Source organism: Mycteria americana, chromosome 1, assembly GCF_035582795.1.
Source record: "Mycteria americana isolate JAX WOST 10 ecotype Jacksonville Zoo and Gardens chromosome 1, USCA_MyAme_1.0, whole genome shotgun sequence".
In the NCBI taxonomy this organism is placed as follows: Eukaryota; Metazoa; Chordata; class Aves; order Ciconiiformes; family Ciconiidae; genus Mycteria; species Mycteria americana.
This window is the reverse complement of record NC_134365.1, coordinates 129,621,611-129,642,793: the sequence shown is the minus strand read 5'-3', so window position 1 is coordinate 129,642,793 and position 21,183 is coordinate 129,621,611. Positions and strand designations below refer to the sequence as shown.

The following is a 21,183-nucleotide window of genomic DNA, read 5'->3' as shown; positions in this document are numbered from 1 at the left end:
TGATCGATCCAGGTAGTGTCATACGGGCTCCTAAGTATCCACAGCTTTTGTTCAGCCACAAATATCAGTCTTAAAAACTTTAACACTTATTCTTGTTAAAGAAGCTGATATATGATCTATTTATTTCCATTACAATTCCAGCTGCTATTCTTACACCAACTATCACTTCAAGTAAAGTTTGTCTGTCATCCTCCAACATGCAGTCACTTGGCTGGTGAAAGCCAACTCCGCTTTTCAGAGCTGGGGAGTATTTGAAACCCAAATTGAAAATGCACAATGAAACAAATGAAACAAAATTAATCGCTTTTACAAAATAAAACCCTGTGCTCTGAGGAATCTTGTTAAAAGCAGACTAACAAACAATAAAATAGAAGTTGGGGTTTTTTTATATCAAGCTCCAGATTTATGGCCTCCTGTTGATATTTTTCTTCAATAAACTCAAGCAATTCTTAGAACATATTTATCCCTATGGAAAGTTTAGGTCAGCTATTTGACATTTTGAAAGAAGTAGCTATTTCTTCCTTTATTCCTTATGCAAGATATCTCCTTTTATGCTGTATTCTATAATATGGCTCCATTTACACTTAATACAGGCAATGTGTGCAGAAAATAAAGATATAATTAAAACTGGAAAAAACCAACATATTCAGTGTTCTGCCATTCCACGGGCTCAGCAAAGTGTGTACGTACAGAGCCTATATACTGCTACACACGATTTCTATACTGTGGTTTCTCAGACTCCCACTTAACAAGCCCATCATTCCCAACGACGGTTTAACAGCTTTGCATTTGCAGAAAAAAATGATTTCCCAGCGTGAAATTCCATTCTGTGCGATCCTGATTTCAACACTATTATGTCAGGAAATAGGCTTTTTTCCCCATTCTTCCAAATGTTAGTCTGCAACCTTTATTTCACATTTTGATGTAGACGGCGTACGTGTTGAAATTTAAGGCAGCTATTGCCATTTGTAATGTATTTCACCAGCTGATAATGGGAACTCTGTAGATTCCAGGGTGCCTGCTTTTTTTTTTGGAGGGGGGCATTGGCTGAAATCTGTTTTCTTGTATATTGCCCACAATAGCGCTTTTCCAGTGCTCCTTAATGTTGCCGCACTGTAGAGTCGCTCCGACTAGGACTCAGCTACCACGTGAAAGGCTTGAAAGCTGCCACAGAGGAAAACACTGTCGCAATTCATAGTAAATGTCCTTGTGGGCTCTGGAATGTTAATGTGCTGCATACTGCAGCGAGGACAGGGCATCCAAATAGTTTCAAACTATTATAATGAGTTAAAAATTGCCCACTGGTAACTATTTAAAGGTCATTAGTTACTTTTTATATATATAGTGCATGTATTCAGCTAGCAGAAATCTGGTACTACATTGTTGGCCATAAAGGGAAAAGTTGGACAAGTTCTAAAAAGAGATCAAAGCCTGGGCCAGATCCTCAATTAAAGTCAAATGAATTATATCCATGTACATCAGCAGAGGATATTTTATAGAGTGCAAAAGACTTTGTGTCAGAGCAAGAGTTAAGTGACAAACCACCACTGGTGTGACTGCAATTCTAACTGTTCTTGTCCAAAATATTCAAGAACTCAGTTGAACAAAATAATAAAAAACAACCCATGAAGTGTTGATTTCATGCGTCGTCTCACTTCCTTACAAAATTCACCCTCTTCTTGCCTTCAGGAAAAATGAAGCTGCAAAAATAATAGATAATGACAGCAACGGATACCCTGCTTCCACCTTTAAAACCAAGCTATATATCCTCAACAAGTAACTTCACCCACAAGCAGAAATAAAACCTGTGTGTGAGAGTATAGTAATAGCAGCATTTGTGTTTAGCAATTCCTACGGTTTGGGGATATTTGATGATCTTGCAAAAGGATTTTTTTTTCTAAAGCTAAACAAAGGAAAACAGCTAAGCGATGCATTTACTAAGGTCACACCCCTGAAGGGTAAATTGTTTCATTCTCCTAACAATGAAAAAATTCTATGATTCTTCCTGCTTCCGTCATTAATTTAGTAATGCTTTAGTTTTCATATACACGTGCTGCATAGTAATAAGTTCCTTTTTAAACAAACAGGCTCAAACAGTAGAACAAAGACTAAACAAAAAAACCTTCAGGTTTTAAGTTTGTAAGTAGAAGGAAAGGATAACAGGTTGCCCAGAGCAGTAAGAAACTGAAAATATCTTATCCATTTTACATGGTTGACTTATTGTGATTTACAGGGGATTTTTGTCAAATAATTCCACTGTGTACAAAAAATTCTCTTCTGGTCTGTTCAGTCACAAATAGAAGAAAAACTTAGAAAAGGACTAAGAACAAGGGAGGATATTGGATGAAGGGGAACTGAGAAATACTATCAAAACAAAAGTAAAGCAAAAAGGAATAAAACAGGCTTTATACAGTCCATATGGATTAAGACACACTTATTTGTAATTCTGAATAACAGAAATTAATGCTGGAAACATTTGCTGAACTGTATTTGCACTTTTTATTGTAAAGGTCAAAGAGGTGTAAAATGGTTTTGCAAAGAGAAAAAAGTAACTGTAATAAGGTCTATTACTTACTATACTTGCTCTGTAACACTAAACCAAAGAGCAATGAACTGTACCTTTGGAAACTCTAAGGAATTGCCTTTTATAGCTGAAAGGTCAAAACAGAATTTGGAAGAGCAGCTATTAAGTTACATGGTCTTTATGTATCGTTCACAGTTTGCCAGTGAATTTACAGGAATTTCTATGTTGGATAACAGAGATAGGGCTTGTTCCCTTTTAGTATTTAAGTAGGAGAACCCCATCCCTTTTGCATATAATCCTCCCCCCCAACACACACAGCCTTTTCAAGCGTATTTCCTTACTCTTGTATGTATCTGTACCTATTGAAAATGAACACAAGCCTATTTCATAAGCACTTCCCCATTCCTCTTGCAAGGCAGAAGCTGGCACAAGCGCAAACACACAGCAGAGTTGGGTTAGGGCAGCTGACAAGTATGCAGTAGCTGTCCCATCCTTTACGTGCTTTGCGAAAGCACTGCCAGTCCATGGGAAAGCTCTCTGAAGTTGAATGAGATGGCAGGAGGCGTGCCGATAAAGGAGCTGCCACCGAGAATGTCATCTATTTAAGCTGCACACAACATGTCGACATTTTGTCTAAGGCACAGCATCGGGATTCACTGTGCTGGCCAGGCAGGGACTGCTGCTCTCCCTTTCTGCCCAGACAGAGGTGCCTAGGGAGCAGATATGTCCACAAATACAGTTTTCCTACATTTGGCCATTGAACTGTTGGGGTCTTCAATGGTGCGTTCTACAAGCTATTGCCTGATGCATACCCGAGAGCAGTTTCTCTGACCTTTCCCCGCTTTCCGCACAAGGGGTGTGAACGAAATAAAAACCTCCATGCTTCCTACTTAAACCAAAGTGTTACGACAATGTTCTGCTTTGGATGCTTTATCCAGCTCAGGGCTAGACGGCAGATACCGTCCCCAGTCAGAGTCACAGGGAGAAACCTCCTTCACCATTCCAGCTTTGGATCCTCCCTGGGAAATTTGTAACGACGTAGGATAAGGTTTTTACAAAGGAAATGCCTCGCAGCAGTCATTACTTAACCACTCTAGACCAAGATTAAAATTATTTCTTTTTATTGAGGAGAAAAGCAAGGCAACTGCTGACATTTTTGTGGCAAACACTGTAACTATCATTTCTGCCAAACAGGAATGTTCATCCATCTGGCTCATTAGGAGTCTATGCTCCAGTTAATCCAGGTCAAATCTGTTTTACTTCTGTGCAGTGGAAACTATTTTGAGAAGGCCTGTGCAAGGCCCACAGATTGAGACAAACAGCTATGCAGAGCTTTGAGAACAATTACTGTTGAACAAAAAGAAAGAGCCTTCTGCCCTATGTGCTATTAGATAGCATAGATCTAAATGTGTCAAGGCTCATTCTTGATTGTATTATTGGGTACAGAAAGTATTGTTATTTCTATGTATCATTGAGAAGCAGTTCTAATGATTACAGGAGACTATAGTCTGGAACCTTTACGCTGAGAAAATACCCAGCTAGCACGGTGTCTCACTGACATAAAGTTAAAAACAAAATAGGATTCACAGAGTAGTCCCAAGGGTGAGGTTGAGGAACAAACCCCGCAGGCTATGGAAAACAGAATAATCAAATAAAATAAATAATGGTTTTTAAGAATAAATTTTTGGTTCAACTGATAAGTTACAGACTTTCAGTGGTTTTCTTAGAAAATACTTTGAGCTATATCTCTGTTCTAAATTAAATATGCTTAAGACGTTCTTTGTAAAGCAAACACAGAATTACAGAATAATACATGTTGCAAGGGAGGCCATCTAGTCCAACACTGTGCTCAAAGCAGGACCCCCTTCAGAGTTAGATCAAGTAGCTCAGGGCTGTGTCCAATTGAGTTCTGAACACTTCCAAGAGAGGAGATTCTACAACCCCTCCGGGATACCTCCTCTGGTGCTTAACTGGTGACACCCATGGTAAAAAAAAAAAAAAAAAAAAATATATATATATATATATATATATATATTCCTGGTATCTTGTCAAAACTTTCATTTTGGAAACCTGTTTCATCCTTTCCCTGTACACCCCTGAGAAGAGCCCGACTTAGTTTTCTCTATAACTACCTATTAGGTAGCTGAAGAAAGCAATTAGATCCCCTCTTAGCCTTTTCATGGCTAATTAGTACAGTAGTTTTAACTTTCATCACTAGGGAAAATACAGTTTTGCACTCAGTACAGTTCCTACATTTTTGTCGTGATAGGATTTTAGACCTTTCTCAATTTGTAATTAATTATGGACCTAGCTGTAAGTAAAAGGATGAGAGCATCCTATATTCACATAATTTCTCTCTTATACTTACAAACTACATACACGTCCACAGTATATTATATTGTTAAACCTGTGCAGAACTACCTAAGTTCTCTAAAGATGTCTCAAGCATACTGAAACGTTGGTCAGGGAAACCATGAGTGGCAAAGTTAAGCTTCAGCCACAAAAACTGAATTATATAGCATGTTTAAGCAGTGATGAGAATAACACATTTGTGACATAGTCCTTGAAACCACTCCCCAAATTTTGAACAAAGCACATCTGTATTAATAGGAAAAGGGTGAATCCACACTTAGCAAGTGCATCTTTGAATCAGTTGCTGATTGAGCTATGCATGACCTCTGTGCTAATCTCCCATAAGTTCAATGTTCTAAATCAGGGAAATTATCAATTGTGCAAATACCTTTTGAGTCATTTGTAGGGCAGCTACAAAGAAGAGGAAGGGGCTTCTATCTTAGATCCAGAATGCTCTATATTATCAAAGTATATAATAGAAACATAGATGAATTAGTGAGAGAAAAAAAAAGGCAAAAGGAACGATATCCCATTGATATCTTAGGGCCAAATTGCACAGAACAAGGAGAAAGCAAAAACAATTTCTTTGTTGGCTAGAGATGCCGCCAGAAGCCATCTCTAAAGACCTGAGTATTAATAGCTCTTCAAAGCATGGCAAGCCCTGAAGTGGGCTGGAAAGGCCAGTAAGCCTCATGCTCTAGCAGAGATTTTGAAAGAGCCAAGAGGGATCCTCAACTGGATGATGTTTCAGTATCTTTCTCATTGTAACTAAGTACCATTATGGAGAAAATAAACTTATTTTTATACATGTATACCAAGCACACCAATCTTTGAATGGTAAAATTATTAACCAAGGGTGGACTAGCAAATTCCCACAACATCTCGTCCCCAGCAGACTTGTAGGCTACCAAGAGTTTAAAGGAACTGCAGTGCAGAGTTGCAAGAACCTAATGGGAGGCAAATAATACTAATTTTGAACAGGCAGTGAGGTCACCTACTCTGCAAGCTCCAAGACAAGAAACGGAGAAAATCATCACAGATACCCTTCACAGTATGATCTAAGTCAAACTCTTCTCAAAAGAAATCTTTGAACACAGCATTGTTGCACTCAACTTAGGCATATACATTAATAAACCAGAGAAGCTGCAGTCAGTCAAGTTTCATGGTAAATGGCCAAGGGAAAAAATTTGTAAGTTTATTAATATTTCATAGTATTGTAACACTAAATGTAGTATACATTAAACATAAAAGCAGTACTGAATTTCCCACTTTCTTTAGGAAAATACACTACACAATGTTTTCAATACACAGGAAAATACAAGCATTGTTTTTCCTAATAACATTGAAACACTTTTTTCTCCCAGTTGAGAATGTGAATGAGGTTCCCAGGAGAAATTTCTGTTTTTCTCTATCATCTGTTTCCTCAGTATCCAAGTAACCAGCAAAAAGGAAGACTGAAAACACAGCAAGAGAAATTGAAGATCCCTAAGGAAAAGAGACAGGAGTTTCTGTCAAGGATCAAGAGAGGATTAAATATATACAGTCAGTTAGAGGGAATGATTCTGGGAGAAGAGATTTACTAGAAAACAGAATTGCCTTACCGCTGAAGACACTGGAAAGTCTGCAAACCTAATACTGAGGAAGAAGATGAGGAGCAGTCAGACTTTCTCACCCTGTCACAGGGAGCACTTAGCTTATTTTTCTTGGCTCAGAGAAGTCTCACCATACAGTGAGACTTATGTTCTTTGGAGATAAACAGTAAAGTACTATAGGTGACAAGAACCATTTTCACAGATCAAGAGGCAATATTATCAATACCATGGAAATAAAATCCACGGTAACTCCTGTCTGTTCCCTGATGACTAAGGCTCCAGAGAAGATTTTTTGTTTTGTTTTGTTCTGTTTGGTGTTAGTTTTCTAAAGTGGTAAGGGAATAAGATCCTTTCAGACAGGGAGAAGGGATTAGTGTATCTTGCTGATGATTCGGGGCCAAGCCTGGCAGTGTAACTGCTGGAATGGTTCTTAGCAGTAATGAGAAAGCTGTCTGAAAAAAAGGAAAGGAGGGATTCAATATCAGTGGCCACAGCAAACTGTGTTACTACTTCAAAAACTTCAAGTTACTGACAATAAGGAAAGAGAGTGAGGATAGGGACTGAGCAGGACATTTGCCAGTGGTCCCCTTACCTGCTGTGAAATGCGACCAAGCCCAGTCCAACTTGCCCAGCTTTTTGTGCCAAGCTATAACAGGCCCCAAAACATCTTTTACTCAAACTATGTAAAAACTGAATCTAATTTTTTCTGGTGAGGTGGGAGGACGGGGGTGAAGGGAGAACCATGACAAAAAAATTAGCAGAAGAGGGCCAGCGCCATGCAGCTGATGGAGCGGCTTGGCACGGGCACCGCTACCCAAACAATGGATAACGGGAGCAGCCCCACAGCACCTCCTGCAGCCCCAGCCCCGCAAAACTGCGGCATTCCTCTCTTCCTTCCCTCCAGCCTCCAGGGAATACGTCTCTGTTTCAAAAGTACGTGGGCCTGTCGGGCTGCAGCCTCAGCCCAGCTCCGAGCAGCAGCTCTCCCTCTGTGGCTTTCAGCCTCCGGTACAGAAGGTGGACATGTCCCACCCCACACAGCTGTGGCCAGCGCAGAGACCTGAAGGCAGCACCTGGAAGAGCACAGGTGCCTCCCAGAGACTCCTCCTGTGGCTGGTGTCTATGGAGGCCTCTCCTCTGAGCTTCAGTGAGAATAAACAAGTTAATACCAAGTCCTGCCTATCCACAAACCAGGCTAAAGTAGGAGATGCGTAATATAGATGTCCCAATTAGGTGCGAAAACTGAATAGAAACTAGGCATATTACAAGTGAGGTCTAAATTAATTTAGGCTGTGATTAATTAGAGCTATCACAATTTATGCATAATCTGTAATTTATGCCATGCTGCATCAACCAATCATGTGGTTTATTCTACACACAGAACAAGATGATTTAGATTATAGGGAGACATAGTGAAGTGACATACAGCAGACCTGTCATAGAGGGAAGGGGAGGAGAACTGGAAAGGGCTCTGAGTGAGAAACCTGTGTTTGCTCATCCTTGTTATCACGCTCACTTTGCGAAAGCTGTAACTGCAGCAGCGAGGTCCTACAAACCTACCTGCCAACCAGTGTGAGAAGACATGGTGACACAAAGATGCAGATTAGCAATAAAGACTGTTAAACTACCCCCCATATCTGCTATTCCTACTCATATTTCTTTAGGGGTTTCTCCACCTTACATTCTCGTGCAAGCTCCTCGCAGGCATGCATTATGGTGGCACAGCTCTGTGGCTGCAATGTGTCTCAGGTCCTTCCTTGAATCCCCTCCAGCTGTGTTGTGGCTGATTGCTTCCCTCCCTCTGCCCTGCATCCCTGTGTGGCTTCATATAGCCTTCCTGTTTCTGCTTTTCCATTAGTTCCTACTGTCTCCAACAGCCCCCTACTCTTCAGGCATCCACCATTTACCATAATACTCATAGTATCAAAACAAATTCTTGTAATTCTTTTGCCAATATATAAATACATTTCTTTTATTGTAAGCGTGAGAAGATGTGAATGCATGAATAAATGATCATACAAAGTGGAGGCCTAGGTGCATGCACTTGCCTCGCTAGTGTTCAGAGTGCCTTGCCAGCTAGCTCCTGTCCTGTTGGCAGCTCTGCCTCTATAGAGAAATCTTCTGGCAGAAAGGCTCTGTGCATAAGGAAACCTAGGGTACTAATTGCATTAGTCCCAGAAACAAGGGATTCACTGATTTTCTGGTGCAATTCTGACTAGCTTACAGCACTGACATTTTTGTCTGTTAAAAATTATAATGATATTGTTAATAGTTAGGGCCCCATAAGAGGGTTTCTCTGCATGAAGTCAGGCTTGAGTGTTACACTTAATCTGCAGTTACATTTTAAATTGCATTTATATTATAGCTTAATTGAAGTGTGCATACAATTTCCCACAAATAGTACTTTCAGTTGTTATACTATATCAACAATAATTATAACAATTTATACATTCATTCAGCTTAGATTATATGAGAGTTAGATTATATATGCATTTGAATTACGGTAGAGTCAACTGTATACTGGCATAAACCAACTTGCTGTTATTTTCCTTTTTCCCTTCATATATGCCCTTTTAGAAAGACTGCCTCTGACTGATACATGGGTGCAGGAGCCAATATGCATCTTGTTAATGAGTTAATGCTGGAATTATTAAAATATTTTCTTTTCATTCCCTTCCCTATCATGTTATCAAGGACCCTGCAATATGCTTCAGAATAACTGGATCTTTTGACAACTGCTGTAATAGCTAATAACTGTACGTAATGTCATCTCAGGTGCTTGAAGCTTCATAAACTCACCTCTAGGACTCTCCTCTTTCTAGCAACATCTTTGTTTCCACCTGTGAGTTCAGCCTTCGCCACAGCAATGACAACTTCTCTCTTCATACAGAAAATATGTTTTTGCTCTCTTCTGCAAACCTGATTTCAGTATTCAAGTTCATCGACTAAAAAATAATCAGGCTGCTGTTTACAATGATTACAAAGTCATAATCCCGCCTGGGCCTCAGAATTTTGCACAGCATATTGGCAATTAATACCCAATTAATGTTTGTAGACCCGCTGACTGCGTTACATATCTGCAAAGCAAACTGTTGACGCATTCATTTTTATTTCAAACTGTATGCTGTAGATTATATGGAATACAGAGTACATTGAAAACTCTCAGCATATTGTGAACTCAGGCACAACTCCCCAGGAATGTATTCTCACCAAAAAACTTGAAAATTAAAAAAATCAAGGGATTTTTACTGTGTAGAAAATACAGAATTACATCATTATAGACAAAAAATAATCTCTAGTGTTTATTAGGAAACAGCTTCAGGCAACTCCAGAGGGTTGTGCTGTTTCTGTGTGAGAAAGTAATAGTGGATTTCTAAAAGCAGTTCCCAGGAACGGCCACAGCTATGGGTATAGCTGTAGACCAAGAAATAGGCTACAGAGGATTCAAATTAGAATACAAAGGACTACAATAAAATAAAATAGAGAGGATGCAAATTCATATGCTGTAAAACTGAAATAGAATATAACTTTCAAAGAAGTGGGATTAACTTAAGGAATCCTGGAAGCTGTGACATACACGGTACATTTTCTTTCTGGCTCAAAAATACTCTCTTTCTTAATGAAAAGCTGTTATATAGAAGTACGTCTTATAAGTTTCTAAATCAAGAGTCCCCAGGTTTCCAATAGGTTCCCAGCTGGAGCCCTTCCCACTAGAATAGGACTGAATGACTTCTGATTATAAGTCAACATTTCAAATATCTCACTTCAAACATCTTATGCTAAATTTCAAAAAATTCCAAGTAGAATAACACCAAAGAGACTGGCTTTGAGAAGATTGTGTTATCAGGCAGACAGCATTTAGTTGCACTACAAATTCACATAATTGCAGGATATCCTATTTAACAGTTTAAGCAGCATCTAATTCTTTCTTTGCTGCACTTTAACAAGTGAAAATACAATTAAAAATAGGGCTTATAACTTAGGTGGCATAAACAAATATGGTCTGGAAAAATAATTTACATTTCTTATTACATTTTTTGTTTGTTGTTACTCTAAAATAATCAGGAAGTATACTGAAATTATCATCATAACAGAAGATGATAACAAAAATTACCAAAAGATAAGACAGACAAGGAGAAAGATGCAACAAACAGAATTTATCTACATCTAAAAGATTAAAGTGGCAAAGTTAACCACACGTCTTCTATGAGAGAGATGAACTGACTGTACGCTGGATAACAGCATTCATCTGGAAGGCAACGAACATTTTAAAGGGCTTACTTTGATTTCTTTTTTTAATTAAAGATATCAGAACTAAAATCTCAACATGCTTATACCTATTTAAACTAAAGGTCTTTCAGGCTTTTTGTGCATTTTTGCATTCAGAGTAAATTGCCAATGAGTCTTCAAAATAATAACCATGTTTTTACAGAATACAGATTAAATAATTTACAATACCACCTAAGACACTTTGCTAACTTCCAATTTTTAAACAACTGTCAAAAAAAGTACTGATACTACTGCAGGTTTGGTGTTATGTATTTAATGGATTTTGAATTTGGGCAGACTTTAAACAAATCATGGACATTCTACACTAAATATTAATTTCATTAGATGGGCTTTACAGTAAAAGGATGTTCAGAGAAGCTAGGGAGTTCAAATGAATACTTCCTTACAGACTAGCTCTAAATTCATTTGTGGCTAGTTTATAATATGGGCACACAGGCAATTATGGACAGTTTTGATGTTTGTGTGCGTGCCATGCAAAAAACTGGCATCAACAGAGACATGAGAGATCCCAAACCTCTCTTTCCAGCCACCTTCCGCACTAGTCAGAAAGGCTGCTGGCAAACAAAAGCACTGAGAGAGCTGGTCGATGTCACTGCGAGTAACTATCAATTATTTGAGAAAGGTCTTTGTGATTGTGGGAGGTTCCCGAGGACTAGGAAGAAAGCAAATGGCACTCATTTTCAAGAAGGGCAAGGAGGAGTATCTGTTTAACCTGGGAAGGTGATGAAGCAAATCCTCTTAGAAACCTGCAAATCATCCTTGAAGCCATTTCCCAATATATGAAGGACAAGAAGGTGACTGGGAGTAGTCAGCATGGGTTTATGAAGGGGAAATTATGCCTGACCAACCTGACAGCCTTTCACAAAGAGGTGACTTGCTCAGTGATTGGCGGGAGAGCAGTGGATGTTCTTTATCCTGACTTTAGCAAGGTGTCCAACATTGTCTCCCGTAACATTCTCATTAACAAACTGTATAGACTAGGCAAGTGGCCAGTGACGTGTATTGAAAACTAGCTGAACTGCTGGGCTCAAAGGCTGGGACTAGTTGTACAAAGCCCAGCTGGAGATCTGACAGGAGCTTCATACGGTTCAACAAGGTGAAGTACAAAGTCCTGCAAAGTCATGGGGGGGAACCGCCCCATGAACCAGTATATGCTGGGGACCTACCAGCTGGAAAGCAGTTTTGCAAAAAAGGTCCTGGTGGACACTAAGTTGGGCACGAGCCAGCAGCGTGCCCTTGCAGCAGAGAAGGCTAATGGTATCCTGGGCTGCGTTAGGCAGAGTGTCACCAGCAGGTCAAGGGAGGTGATCCTTCCTCTCTGCTCAACTCCGGACAGACAAAGCTGGAGTCCTGAGTCCAGTGCTGGGCTCCCCAGTAAGAGAGAGACATGGACATATTGGAGCGAGTCCATCAAAGGGCCACAAAAATGATTAAGTGATTAGAGCACCTTTCAGATGAGGAGAGGTTGAGAGAGCTGGGACTACTCAGCCTAGAGCCAAGAAGGCTCAGGGGCATCTTATCAATAACTATAAATACTCCATGGGAAGAAATAGAGAAGATACAGCCAAACTCTTCTCTTTGGTGCCCACTGACAGGATGAGAAACAATGGGCATAAATTGAAATAGAGAAAGTTCCATATGGACATAAGAAAAAAAAATTACTGTGAGGATGGTCAGATGCTGGAACAGGCTGTCCAGAGAGGTTGTGGAATCTCCATCCTTAGAGATATTTAAAACCCAAGTCATCATTTCCCTGAGCAACCTGCTCTTGCTGACCCTGCTCTGAGAAGGGAATTACAGTAGATGATCTCCAGAGGCACCTTCCAGCCTCAGCTGGTCTGTGAGTCTGTTAAATTTCATCAGTTTATAGGCTGATCAAAGGTTTCTGGAAGCACTCCAAGATAGACACAACACCTCTTAGGAACTCATAGTCAGTCAATAAAAACCTCCACAGACTGACTTATTGCACCAGGAATAAATTAATTCCTTAGTTACTATTTAGGGCTAAGACATTTTTCACTTTCTAGATAAGAATTTCCCCGATAAGAAGCAAATAACCTTTGTGTCTGCGGCAGGCAGGTTTAGGGAAAAAACTCTGGCCATGTTTGGAACAAGTCCTTGTTTGAACCATGTCCTTCGTTCAGTTAAGGGGAGGATTACTGGTCAAGTAAACTTTGCTTCACATTTGCCTGCAACATGTCAAGAGCAAAATGAATCAATTCAGCAGTAGCAGCAGCTGGGAAGACTTGGCAAAATGACTGTTAAGTCAGCTTAAGATAATATGCAAAAATTAGCAAGCCTTCTTGGAGGAGGAAAGGGCTTATTTAAAGTAGCTAAAGCAGTACAGCAATGGATGTGCATGACTCAGAGAAATGGGAAAGTGGCAAAAGGACTAAAGAGAAAATAAGAGAGCTGACAACAGTATCAGTAGAAAGAGTTTGGGCTTCGCAATTCAACCCCTATTCCCTAAGAAAAATAGGTTGTCCTTACAAGATGAAAGGGTGAACGTTCACCGTCATTCAGTTTGTTTCAAAACATAAAATATTTCCAATTATGGGTTTTAGCTGTAACCGTTGACAAACACTATTAACTTAGCAACTGTGCTAAAAATAGCAGTAATTCTGAATTGATTCTGAATAGACATGCCTTGTTTTGAACAGGAAATGGAGATGGACAACATAATCCACTAAATTTCCTTTCCCAAGGCAAAAATGTGCCCCAACTTACATTCTCTGAAGCTTTACATCAATCAAGTAATCAGGTCAGAAATACCACTTCACTGGGGATAGCTTTTTCTCCTAATAGAGGAATTTGATACAATTATGTTCAAATTCAATATATATGCTCTCTAGAAAGCATCTTGACTTAAGCAACATCTTTTAAATCTACACTAGTATCACTGAGCCATCCTGTATGCAAGGATGCAGATATCATGGAACTTTAAACAATTACAGGAAAAAAAAAATTCAGATTTGTGATGATTTCTTATATTTATAAAGCTTTTTTTCTCAATTAAGTGTTATACATTCTACTGTTAGATAACTGCTCCTGCAACTCACCATTTATTTCACAGTTTTAAGTTTCCCTCCTTGCTCTTGTTAGAGCGTTCAGAACTAATTTATTTAATTATTAGGAAGAACAGAAGGGACAGAATCAACCCTATAACGTACTTGTCCTTTACAGACTACTATAAAAGGAATTGTTCTCATGTTGGCAAGAAAACAAGAATTCTTTTTTGTGAAAAGTTACTTGGCTTCACCTTTGGTTTCCACTCAACATCTGATGCAACTGAAACTTTCTCCTCTGTAAACAGAGAGTATAAGCAGAATAAACACTTTAATTTGGATCTTCTGCATTTTTGGAGAGTGAGTAACCATCAGTCAACCAAGAATATATAAATGCGGCCTTAGAATTTGAAGTAAAAATATACTGATTTCTATTTTCAGCATCGTTTGCAGGGCTTGGAAGGGTGGGGCAGGGAATAAGCATAAAATACGTACTAAATCACATGATAAGACAAGGTTGACAGTAAGTAAAGTCAAATGAATAAAAGAAATATTGTTGTCTTCCTGAAATCTAGTGCAAAGTAATAATTCATTTTGGGCTGCTAACAATCTTCATTAAAAGCAACACAAAAAAAGACTGAACCGAGTTTGTTCGGATTAGTAAGGCTGTACACATCATGTCCACAAATTCACCATCAGTCCATCACAGAAGAAGGACAGATGGACAAAGACCTTAGAGTTCTCCACAAATCTTTTGATATATATGCCATCAGCAGAGTGCTAGCTGGGTCAAAGTAGTAATAGGTCTCGCTTCAGAAATGTTTCTTAGGAGAAGCTTGTACGTAGTTTGGACCAATAAGGAAATCTATCTTTCTTTCTTTCTTTCTTTCCTCTCTCCCTCCTCCCCCCCACTCCTTTAGTTTTTTCTCCCCCTCTCCTGCCACTGCAGTCCATGACCTTCACAAGAAAATGCTTCTGCTTTGATAACAGGCTGCAAGCCTCCAAGGACCAGCACTGCTTTCTGGGAGAGAAAACTGTTGCCTCGCTCAGACTCCAATCAAAACCTGAATGTACCACAAGTGAAAAATAAACCAAGGACTTCATTATTCCCTCTCATTGTGATTTAGCTTGCCTTCAAATCGCATACCCTGTATATCTGAAATAGCAGCAACGCCTCCATTAGCTGAGCCTTCCAACATTTTAATCAAAATATCTTTCAGAATAAAAAGGCAGAAATGTCAAATTCCAATCACCCTTTAAATTCCCTCAATTCCCTCTGCTACACAAAATTAAAAGCCTTACCCGTGGATAATTTCCCGTAAAAACCAGCATGCATGCGTGCAGATGCTCAGCCACACAGGTGGGCACCAATTTTAGAATATGGCAAGCACCGGTGGGGTGAGACAGGGAGGCTCTCCCACGGGCATCCCACGCTCACGGGCATGCTCCTGCAGCCAGCATAACTGATTTTTCACAAGTGGTAACAACTTCCATGCTTTATAATACAGGTTATCGGGCATCCAGCGGGACAATGCCACGTACCTAGTCCAGTGCACATTACAAGTAAGTTTTTATCCATCTTCTTTATAAGTTCATATTAAGAACATCAGATACTGGGTTTACTGTTTTTACTAGGATACTTTTGGAGTACAAGAGACCCACAGCTTTCTCAAACTTTACTGACAGCTAGAGCAATAAAGTAGTTAAAAGAAACAGGCACAAGGGGTTTGATTAGCCAGACTAGAACTCTTTCCTCTCATTCTGTGGTGCTCATAATCCCACTAGGTCCCCAGAGATCTTTCAAAACCTTTTAACAAAGGCAAGGTAAGCAAAATGTGATATTCTGGGTCCCCATTTAGGTCATCTTTACACACTGAAGAGTTTTAAGCTTTTTTTTAAAAAGGAATTCACAAACCATTAGGGTACTTCATAGAAAAATATTGTGGAATACAAAACCACCCTTAGGACTAACATACTTCTGTAATGTTTTCTATGAGGAAACTTTTACAGCTATATCTTTTTTACGATTAGAATTATGCTAATTTGTTTCTGCTGAAGATTATGATCCTTTAAAAATGTTTTAAGAAAGAAATTAAATGTAAATGTGCCATCTTAACCATTATCTTATATGAACATATTCAAAATTACAAGAACATATGCTTTTGCTCACATAATACTATTTCTTTCTTCTACACATGCTTGCAATACTTACAAACTATATTTCACCTTCAGGAATAAAAGACTGCATGCAACTGATGATAAATTTAATCATATAGATATGGATTATTTAGAAAATACAGAATTAGAGAGAGAAAGGATCAGAAAACCTCCCAAATATTATCAGCCTCATGCTCTAAATAATACCCCAAAATTAAAATAGGGCTTGCAACCAGAACCAAGAAAGATTATGACTTTCTTAAAATCCAGCCTATCTGTCCTTCAAAACACATCATTAAAAATGTTCTGACTTGTTGCACATGTGGCAAGTAATCTAGAAGGGAAGTCCCTGCAGTGAGTACTCCGAACCCAAACAAACAACTCCTTTGCTCCACATGTGTTCTTCTGAGAAGATGGAGCACGTTCCCTGGCGCAGCCCAGCTGGCAAGCCGTTCTGCAAAGCCACACTCCACTAACCATTATTTCTGCTTTCCACAAAGCTCAGCCTTTGATAAGGCACAATTCTGTGCCTTCACACAGTGCCGTTCTCCTTCCCCTGACAGTGATACGGTATTATCACAAGTGCATCCTCCTCGACAGCAAAGTAACACTATAAAGTTCTGCTAAATTTATTGAGGAGTGTTTTTTTCCAGCGGTTAGCCATAACACAGTACAATGGTTATCCTCCTAAACGATAATTAAGCTTTGGGGTAACATTTAATTGAAAATGTACTGTGAAAATCAACAAGTCAGCCTTTTCAAATCAAGGCTGCTTGGTTCACAATCCCGTTCAATGTGATTTTGTCTAACAGTAATCCATGACAAAAATATATGAGCTTAATCCTGTTCCCTCTGGCGATCATTTAAAAATGCTTAACCCCTTGGACAATTCTGAGGCTCAAATAATTTCACAGTATTAGTCAAGGGTTAACCTTTTCCTACAAATATTGTACCTATTCTGTTATAAATAACTCTATCTGATAGGTAACTGTATTCTATTAGTAACATAATTGAATCTTTTCCTTTGAAAAACAATTTTAAAGAGTGAGGGGGCTAATTTTCACAGGATCACCAGTTTTGTATGTAACATGCTGCCAGACTACAGTTGCTTGAATGCGGTCCCCTGCTCAATAACCTTCCTGGAAAGAGATCACGGCCAGCTGCGATGCCCATGGGCAGCCTGGGGACCCAGGGGTGAGGGAGTGGACCCTCGGTGGGAGCAGACAGGACGAAACACTCTCCTGCACCAGCTGGGGAGTGACTTTACAAGCAGTTCTTTCCTCACGTCCACAATCCAAAGAAATTTGCTGCCGTCCTCCTACTATCTCACGGAGTTGTCTTGGGCCACAGCAAATCACGCGGCCCAACAGAAAGAGCTTTGTAACGTGAAGGGGTTGGCACTGCCAACCCAGTGCTCCCCCCAAGGTGTGCGTGCATCACCAGGCTCGTTTTGGAGGAGCTTCAGTGTGACCCTGGCACCCCGCACACCCACTGAGAGTTTGTGTCCATCAGCCGAACCTAGAGTGCATCTCTGCGTTCAGCTCCCTTCCAAAGGGATGCAGGGCGCGTCCTCTGGGATGTGCACCAATACGCAGTAATAAGCAGGGACATCTGGGAATTCGCTTCAGAAATGCACTTTTGACCTGAGCTAAAGCATGAACCTAGATGGACCCCTGCTACAGTAAACCCATGCTTACTCAAAGAGACCCCTTATGGCCACCAAATTTCAGGCAGGATTAGTTTCTTTTCTACACTGGCTCTGGCTGATGATTAATTCTATTTTTAGTTGCTACTTTGTGCAAATCCAAGCAGAGAAAGAGGATGCCTGTGTGCAATTGCAAGCAAAATTTGGTTCCATGTCAGACTAAGGATGCAGAAAGAGGATTATATCTGCTAGAAGAAGAAATACAGCATATGATACTGAATCCCCTAGGGAGGGTGGCTTCTGAGATAAAGTTCACAGTAATCTCTTTTTAATTAAAACAAAATGAAATTTATGATATCTCATTTCCCCACCACTTTATTATTTAGGTGTCACTGTCAAAGACTCTGCAGAAATCTAGGAAGAGACAGTCACTGCCCCAAGGAGTTTCCAGTCTAACTCAGGCAGAATTAAACACTGAATAGCTCAGGAAAGAAAGTAAAGCACTCGGTGATGAATAAATACCTTTATGTTTTCACAAAGGTCATTCTCAGCAGAAGTGAGAGAAAGCAGGGAACAGAGAACCCGCCCTTACTGCTGTGGCATGGGAGAGAGCAGAAGAGAGAAGGGAAGATGTGAATGCAGAGGTGGATGGAGGGTTGGAGAAGGGACTTTAAGATAAGAGAAAGCATGTATCTAAGAAACAATGCAGAGGTGTAAGTGACTGCTGTCACCTCTAAGAGCAAGAAGTTTTCATCCAATATAGGGAAAGCAGCAAAGCAAGCACAGGCAACAAGTAGGAGAAATGACATGTCCTGAGTGAAGGCTGGAGATAAATTTGAGAGCATTATTTTGGACACACTTTGTCACAAAGTGCAGATACGGGTTTTTCCTTTTTTATTGAAATACAACTATAAAAAACCTTGACAATATTATACAAAATTATATCAAGAAAAATGCCATGCCCTTTAAAAGAGTGAGGATACAGATGAGGAAATCAATTCAGATAAATAATTCCCAAGAAGCACTAGGACAGCTCCCTTTCATTTTAGATATGAACATAGTTACGTGACATAATTTAGCAAGTGATTTAATGGCTCTTGTCATGAATGCTATTCATCTGCTAGATGCAACTCTGGTTTTCTATTCATATTTTTCAAAAGCTCTAATGCAGCTATTTTTTTCTTTCTTTCACCTACTACATGTTCAGAGTGCAATTATAACTTTTGAGCTGAGCAGCAAAGAGCTGAGCAGCAAAGATCTTTCCCCCTTACTTAGCAAGCACCTGCCCGGCTTCCCTTGCAGCACCATCGCTCCTCAAGGCTGAGGACGAGCAGTCTGGGCTGATATTGTGACTCCCTTGGAAAGGGAGTATATAGACAAATGAAGACAACAAATCCTCCTTGTTCCTCTCCAAAAAGGACTGGTGGAAAAGGCTGGGCACTACGTGGTTTGCTCTAGAGTGTTTCATCTTCCTCTTGCCAACCGGGAGTAAAACCACTTAAGAGAAACCCACGACATTTCTTCTTCCCAACCCTACCCCCAACATTTTCAGAAGCGAAGCAATCTGTCTCCTCATTATTTAATGTGATGATGATGATCTCATTGTTCTACCACTTCTTGAACTGTCAGACTGTGTCCAATAAGTAAAGGGTCCTATCACTGCAGGACCTCTCCTAGCGGTACAAAACTGGTTGGAAAATTTATAGCTGATTTAAGTCTTATTTACTGCACAAGAAAACATGATTTGAGTTCATCTTGAAGAAAGGGAAAGCAAACTATGGCATAAGACCACACCTGCGCCCTGAAATCTTCTGTTTTAACCTTCTTTCCTGTCAAATGTAACAAAATCTAACACTATTTTCAAGAAGCTTCATCAGAGGTTAGTGACCATACAGTCCATTATATATTATGGGGGAAAGTAACAGTGTGTATGTATTCCCATGGCTTTTATGATCAGAAAAATAGAGGAAAACAGGAATTCTATTATTATACAGATACAGGACTAAACTGAAATTGGAAGAGGCAAAATAGATTATAAAACAGTGGGTGGGGACCATAGATTAAGTCTGGACAATATGGACACTTCCCCCCCCCCCACCCCACCCCAGCACAATCTGTTTTGGGAGCCTGGGTGGGGGAGGAAGAAGCAAAATCACCTGGGGGCATGGTAGCTGGATTTTTAAAATCTCTGTCATCCTCTCATTCTTGGCTCTCTTCAGCCTCTTACTCTTGGCATCCTTTGTTTTTCTTCTTATTACACAGATAGGATAGCTTTAAACTAATAAACAAGCGCAAGTCTGGAAAACATGCTTGTTCTTTTCTGGAAAGCGCATGGGAGAGCTCAGCTGCTGCTCACTTTGAGCAAAACTGACACCCCCTCACTTGGTTGTTACCAGACATTTCAGTGGCCAGAGAAGAGCTCTCTTACTCCGTAAGTTAATATTAGGCAGTGAAACTGCGTATGCCATTAAAGTTCAAAGCAACTGATTAATCCTTTGATGTGTTGCCAAATTATTAGAATAATAAAACTATTTTTTTCAAATGTATTGGTCTGTCTTCTCAAATCTTTCTTTTTCAACCCCATGCTTTAATAAGCGGTGAACCCCAGGAAGAAATGGATTCTTTTTATTCAAAGGAGAGCTGGGTACTGTTTCTGGAGCACTTCTTTTATATATAATGTACAGGATATTACCCCCTAACAGAGGCAAAAAAATTCTCTTTATTTTTCCCCCTGGTGCTCTCCTTCTTTAGGCTTGGAAAGTAAACTTTTAAAAATGCATGCTGTTAGTGGGCTGCGTAACACTACGCTGCTCTGTCAAAGTGAATATTGTGAAATTATCTCAGTCTGTTCATACTTACAATCATCTTCCACTTCCTCATACCAAAGCATGTGAGCAGACATGAAATCTCTCCACAAAAAAAAGAAGAAAAAGAAAACAACAGCAAAATATTTCTTGGCAAAGTATATTCCAACTTTGCTGCTCCAGTAGCTTTTGCTGAATTAGGCTTGTCCCTGCATAACGACAGATGTGTCCCCGCACAAGCCCCAGCAGCTCTGCGGAGGAGAGCACAGAAGCACCCCGGTGGGATGCAGCTCCGGGCTGGCTGCGGCAGGGTCTGCGTCCTGGGCAGGGAGAGGCAGGGATCCTCACTTCCACCCAGCCGGCATGGTAACTAATGCCAGTGCTCTTTGGAGGCCCCTAAATGTTTCAAATTCCAGGACCTGCGCAGAAGCAACGCTCCGTGCTTCCCTCAAAACAAAGTTGATTTCCCATAATAGGACAGCCCATGCACTCGACATATAAGGCTCTGCTTCCAGGGTGGCATGTGCAATGGATTTAAATTATGTGTTACGACTTCCCAAGGAACATTTAGTGCTAAAGAGCGGACTGAAGGTTTTTACCACTCCCATTGTGCAGTTTCCCCGAGAGTCCTATGAAACAGATTTGCCCTCTCCCCAGCAAATGACCCCAGCTTATCCCCAGACAGGATCCTCTTTTTCTGGGAGAGGAGCGGTAACCTTCCTGTATTTGGCCATTCTCTCCCAGAGAAGACTTTTGGGATTGCAACCTCTCTCCCAAGCAAAGGAAAAAATAAACAAACCCCAAAATAGTGCTG

The 21,183-nt window shown here is 40.1% G+C and overlaps 1 protein-coding gene across 6 annotated transcripts in view; it reads right to left on the bottom strand.

Annotated features, from left to right (window-relative positions):
• The window catches only part of DMD (dystrophin), a 1,157,417-nt gene extending 1,136,668 nt beyond the window's left edge, over positions 1-20,749 (bottom strand). For all 6 annotated transcript variants that reach the window (XM_075520648.1, XM_075520634.1, XM_075520658.1 and 3 more), the window contains exon 1: positions 20,425-20,749. In XM_075520648.1, the coding sequence (XP_075376763.1) occupies positions 20,425-20,467 (43 nt within the window). In that variant the 5' untranslated portion in view covers positions 20,468-20,749. The remainder of the gene's footprint in view (positions 1-20,424) is intronic.
• Positions 20,750-21,183: the final 434 nt, after the last annotated feature.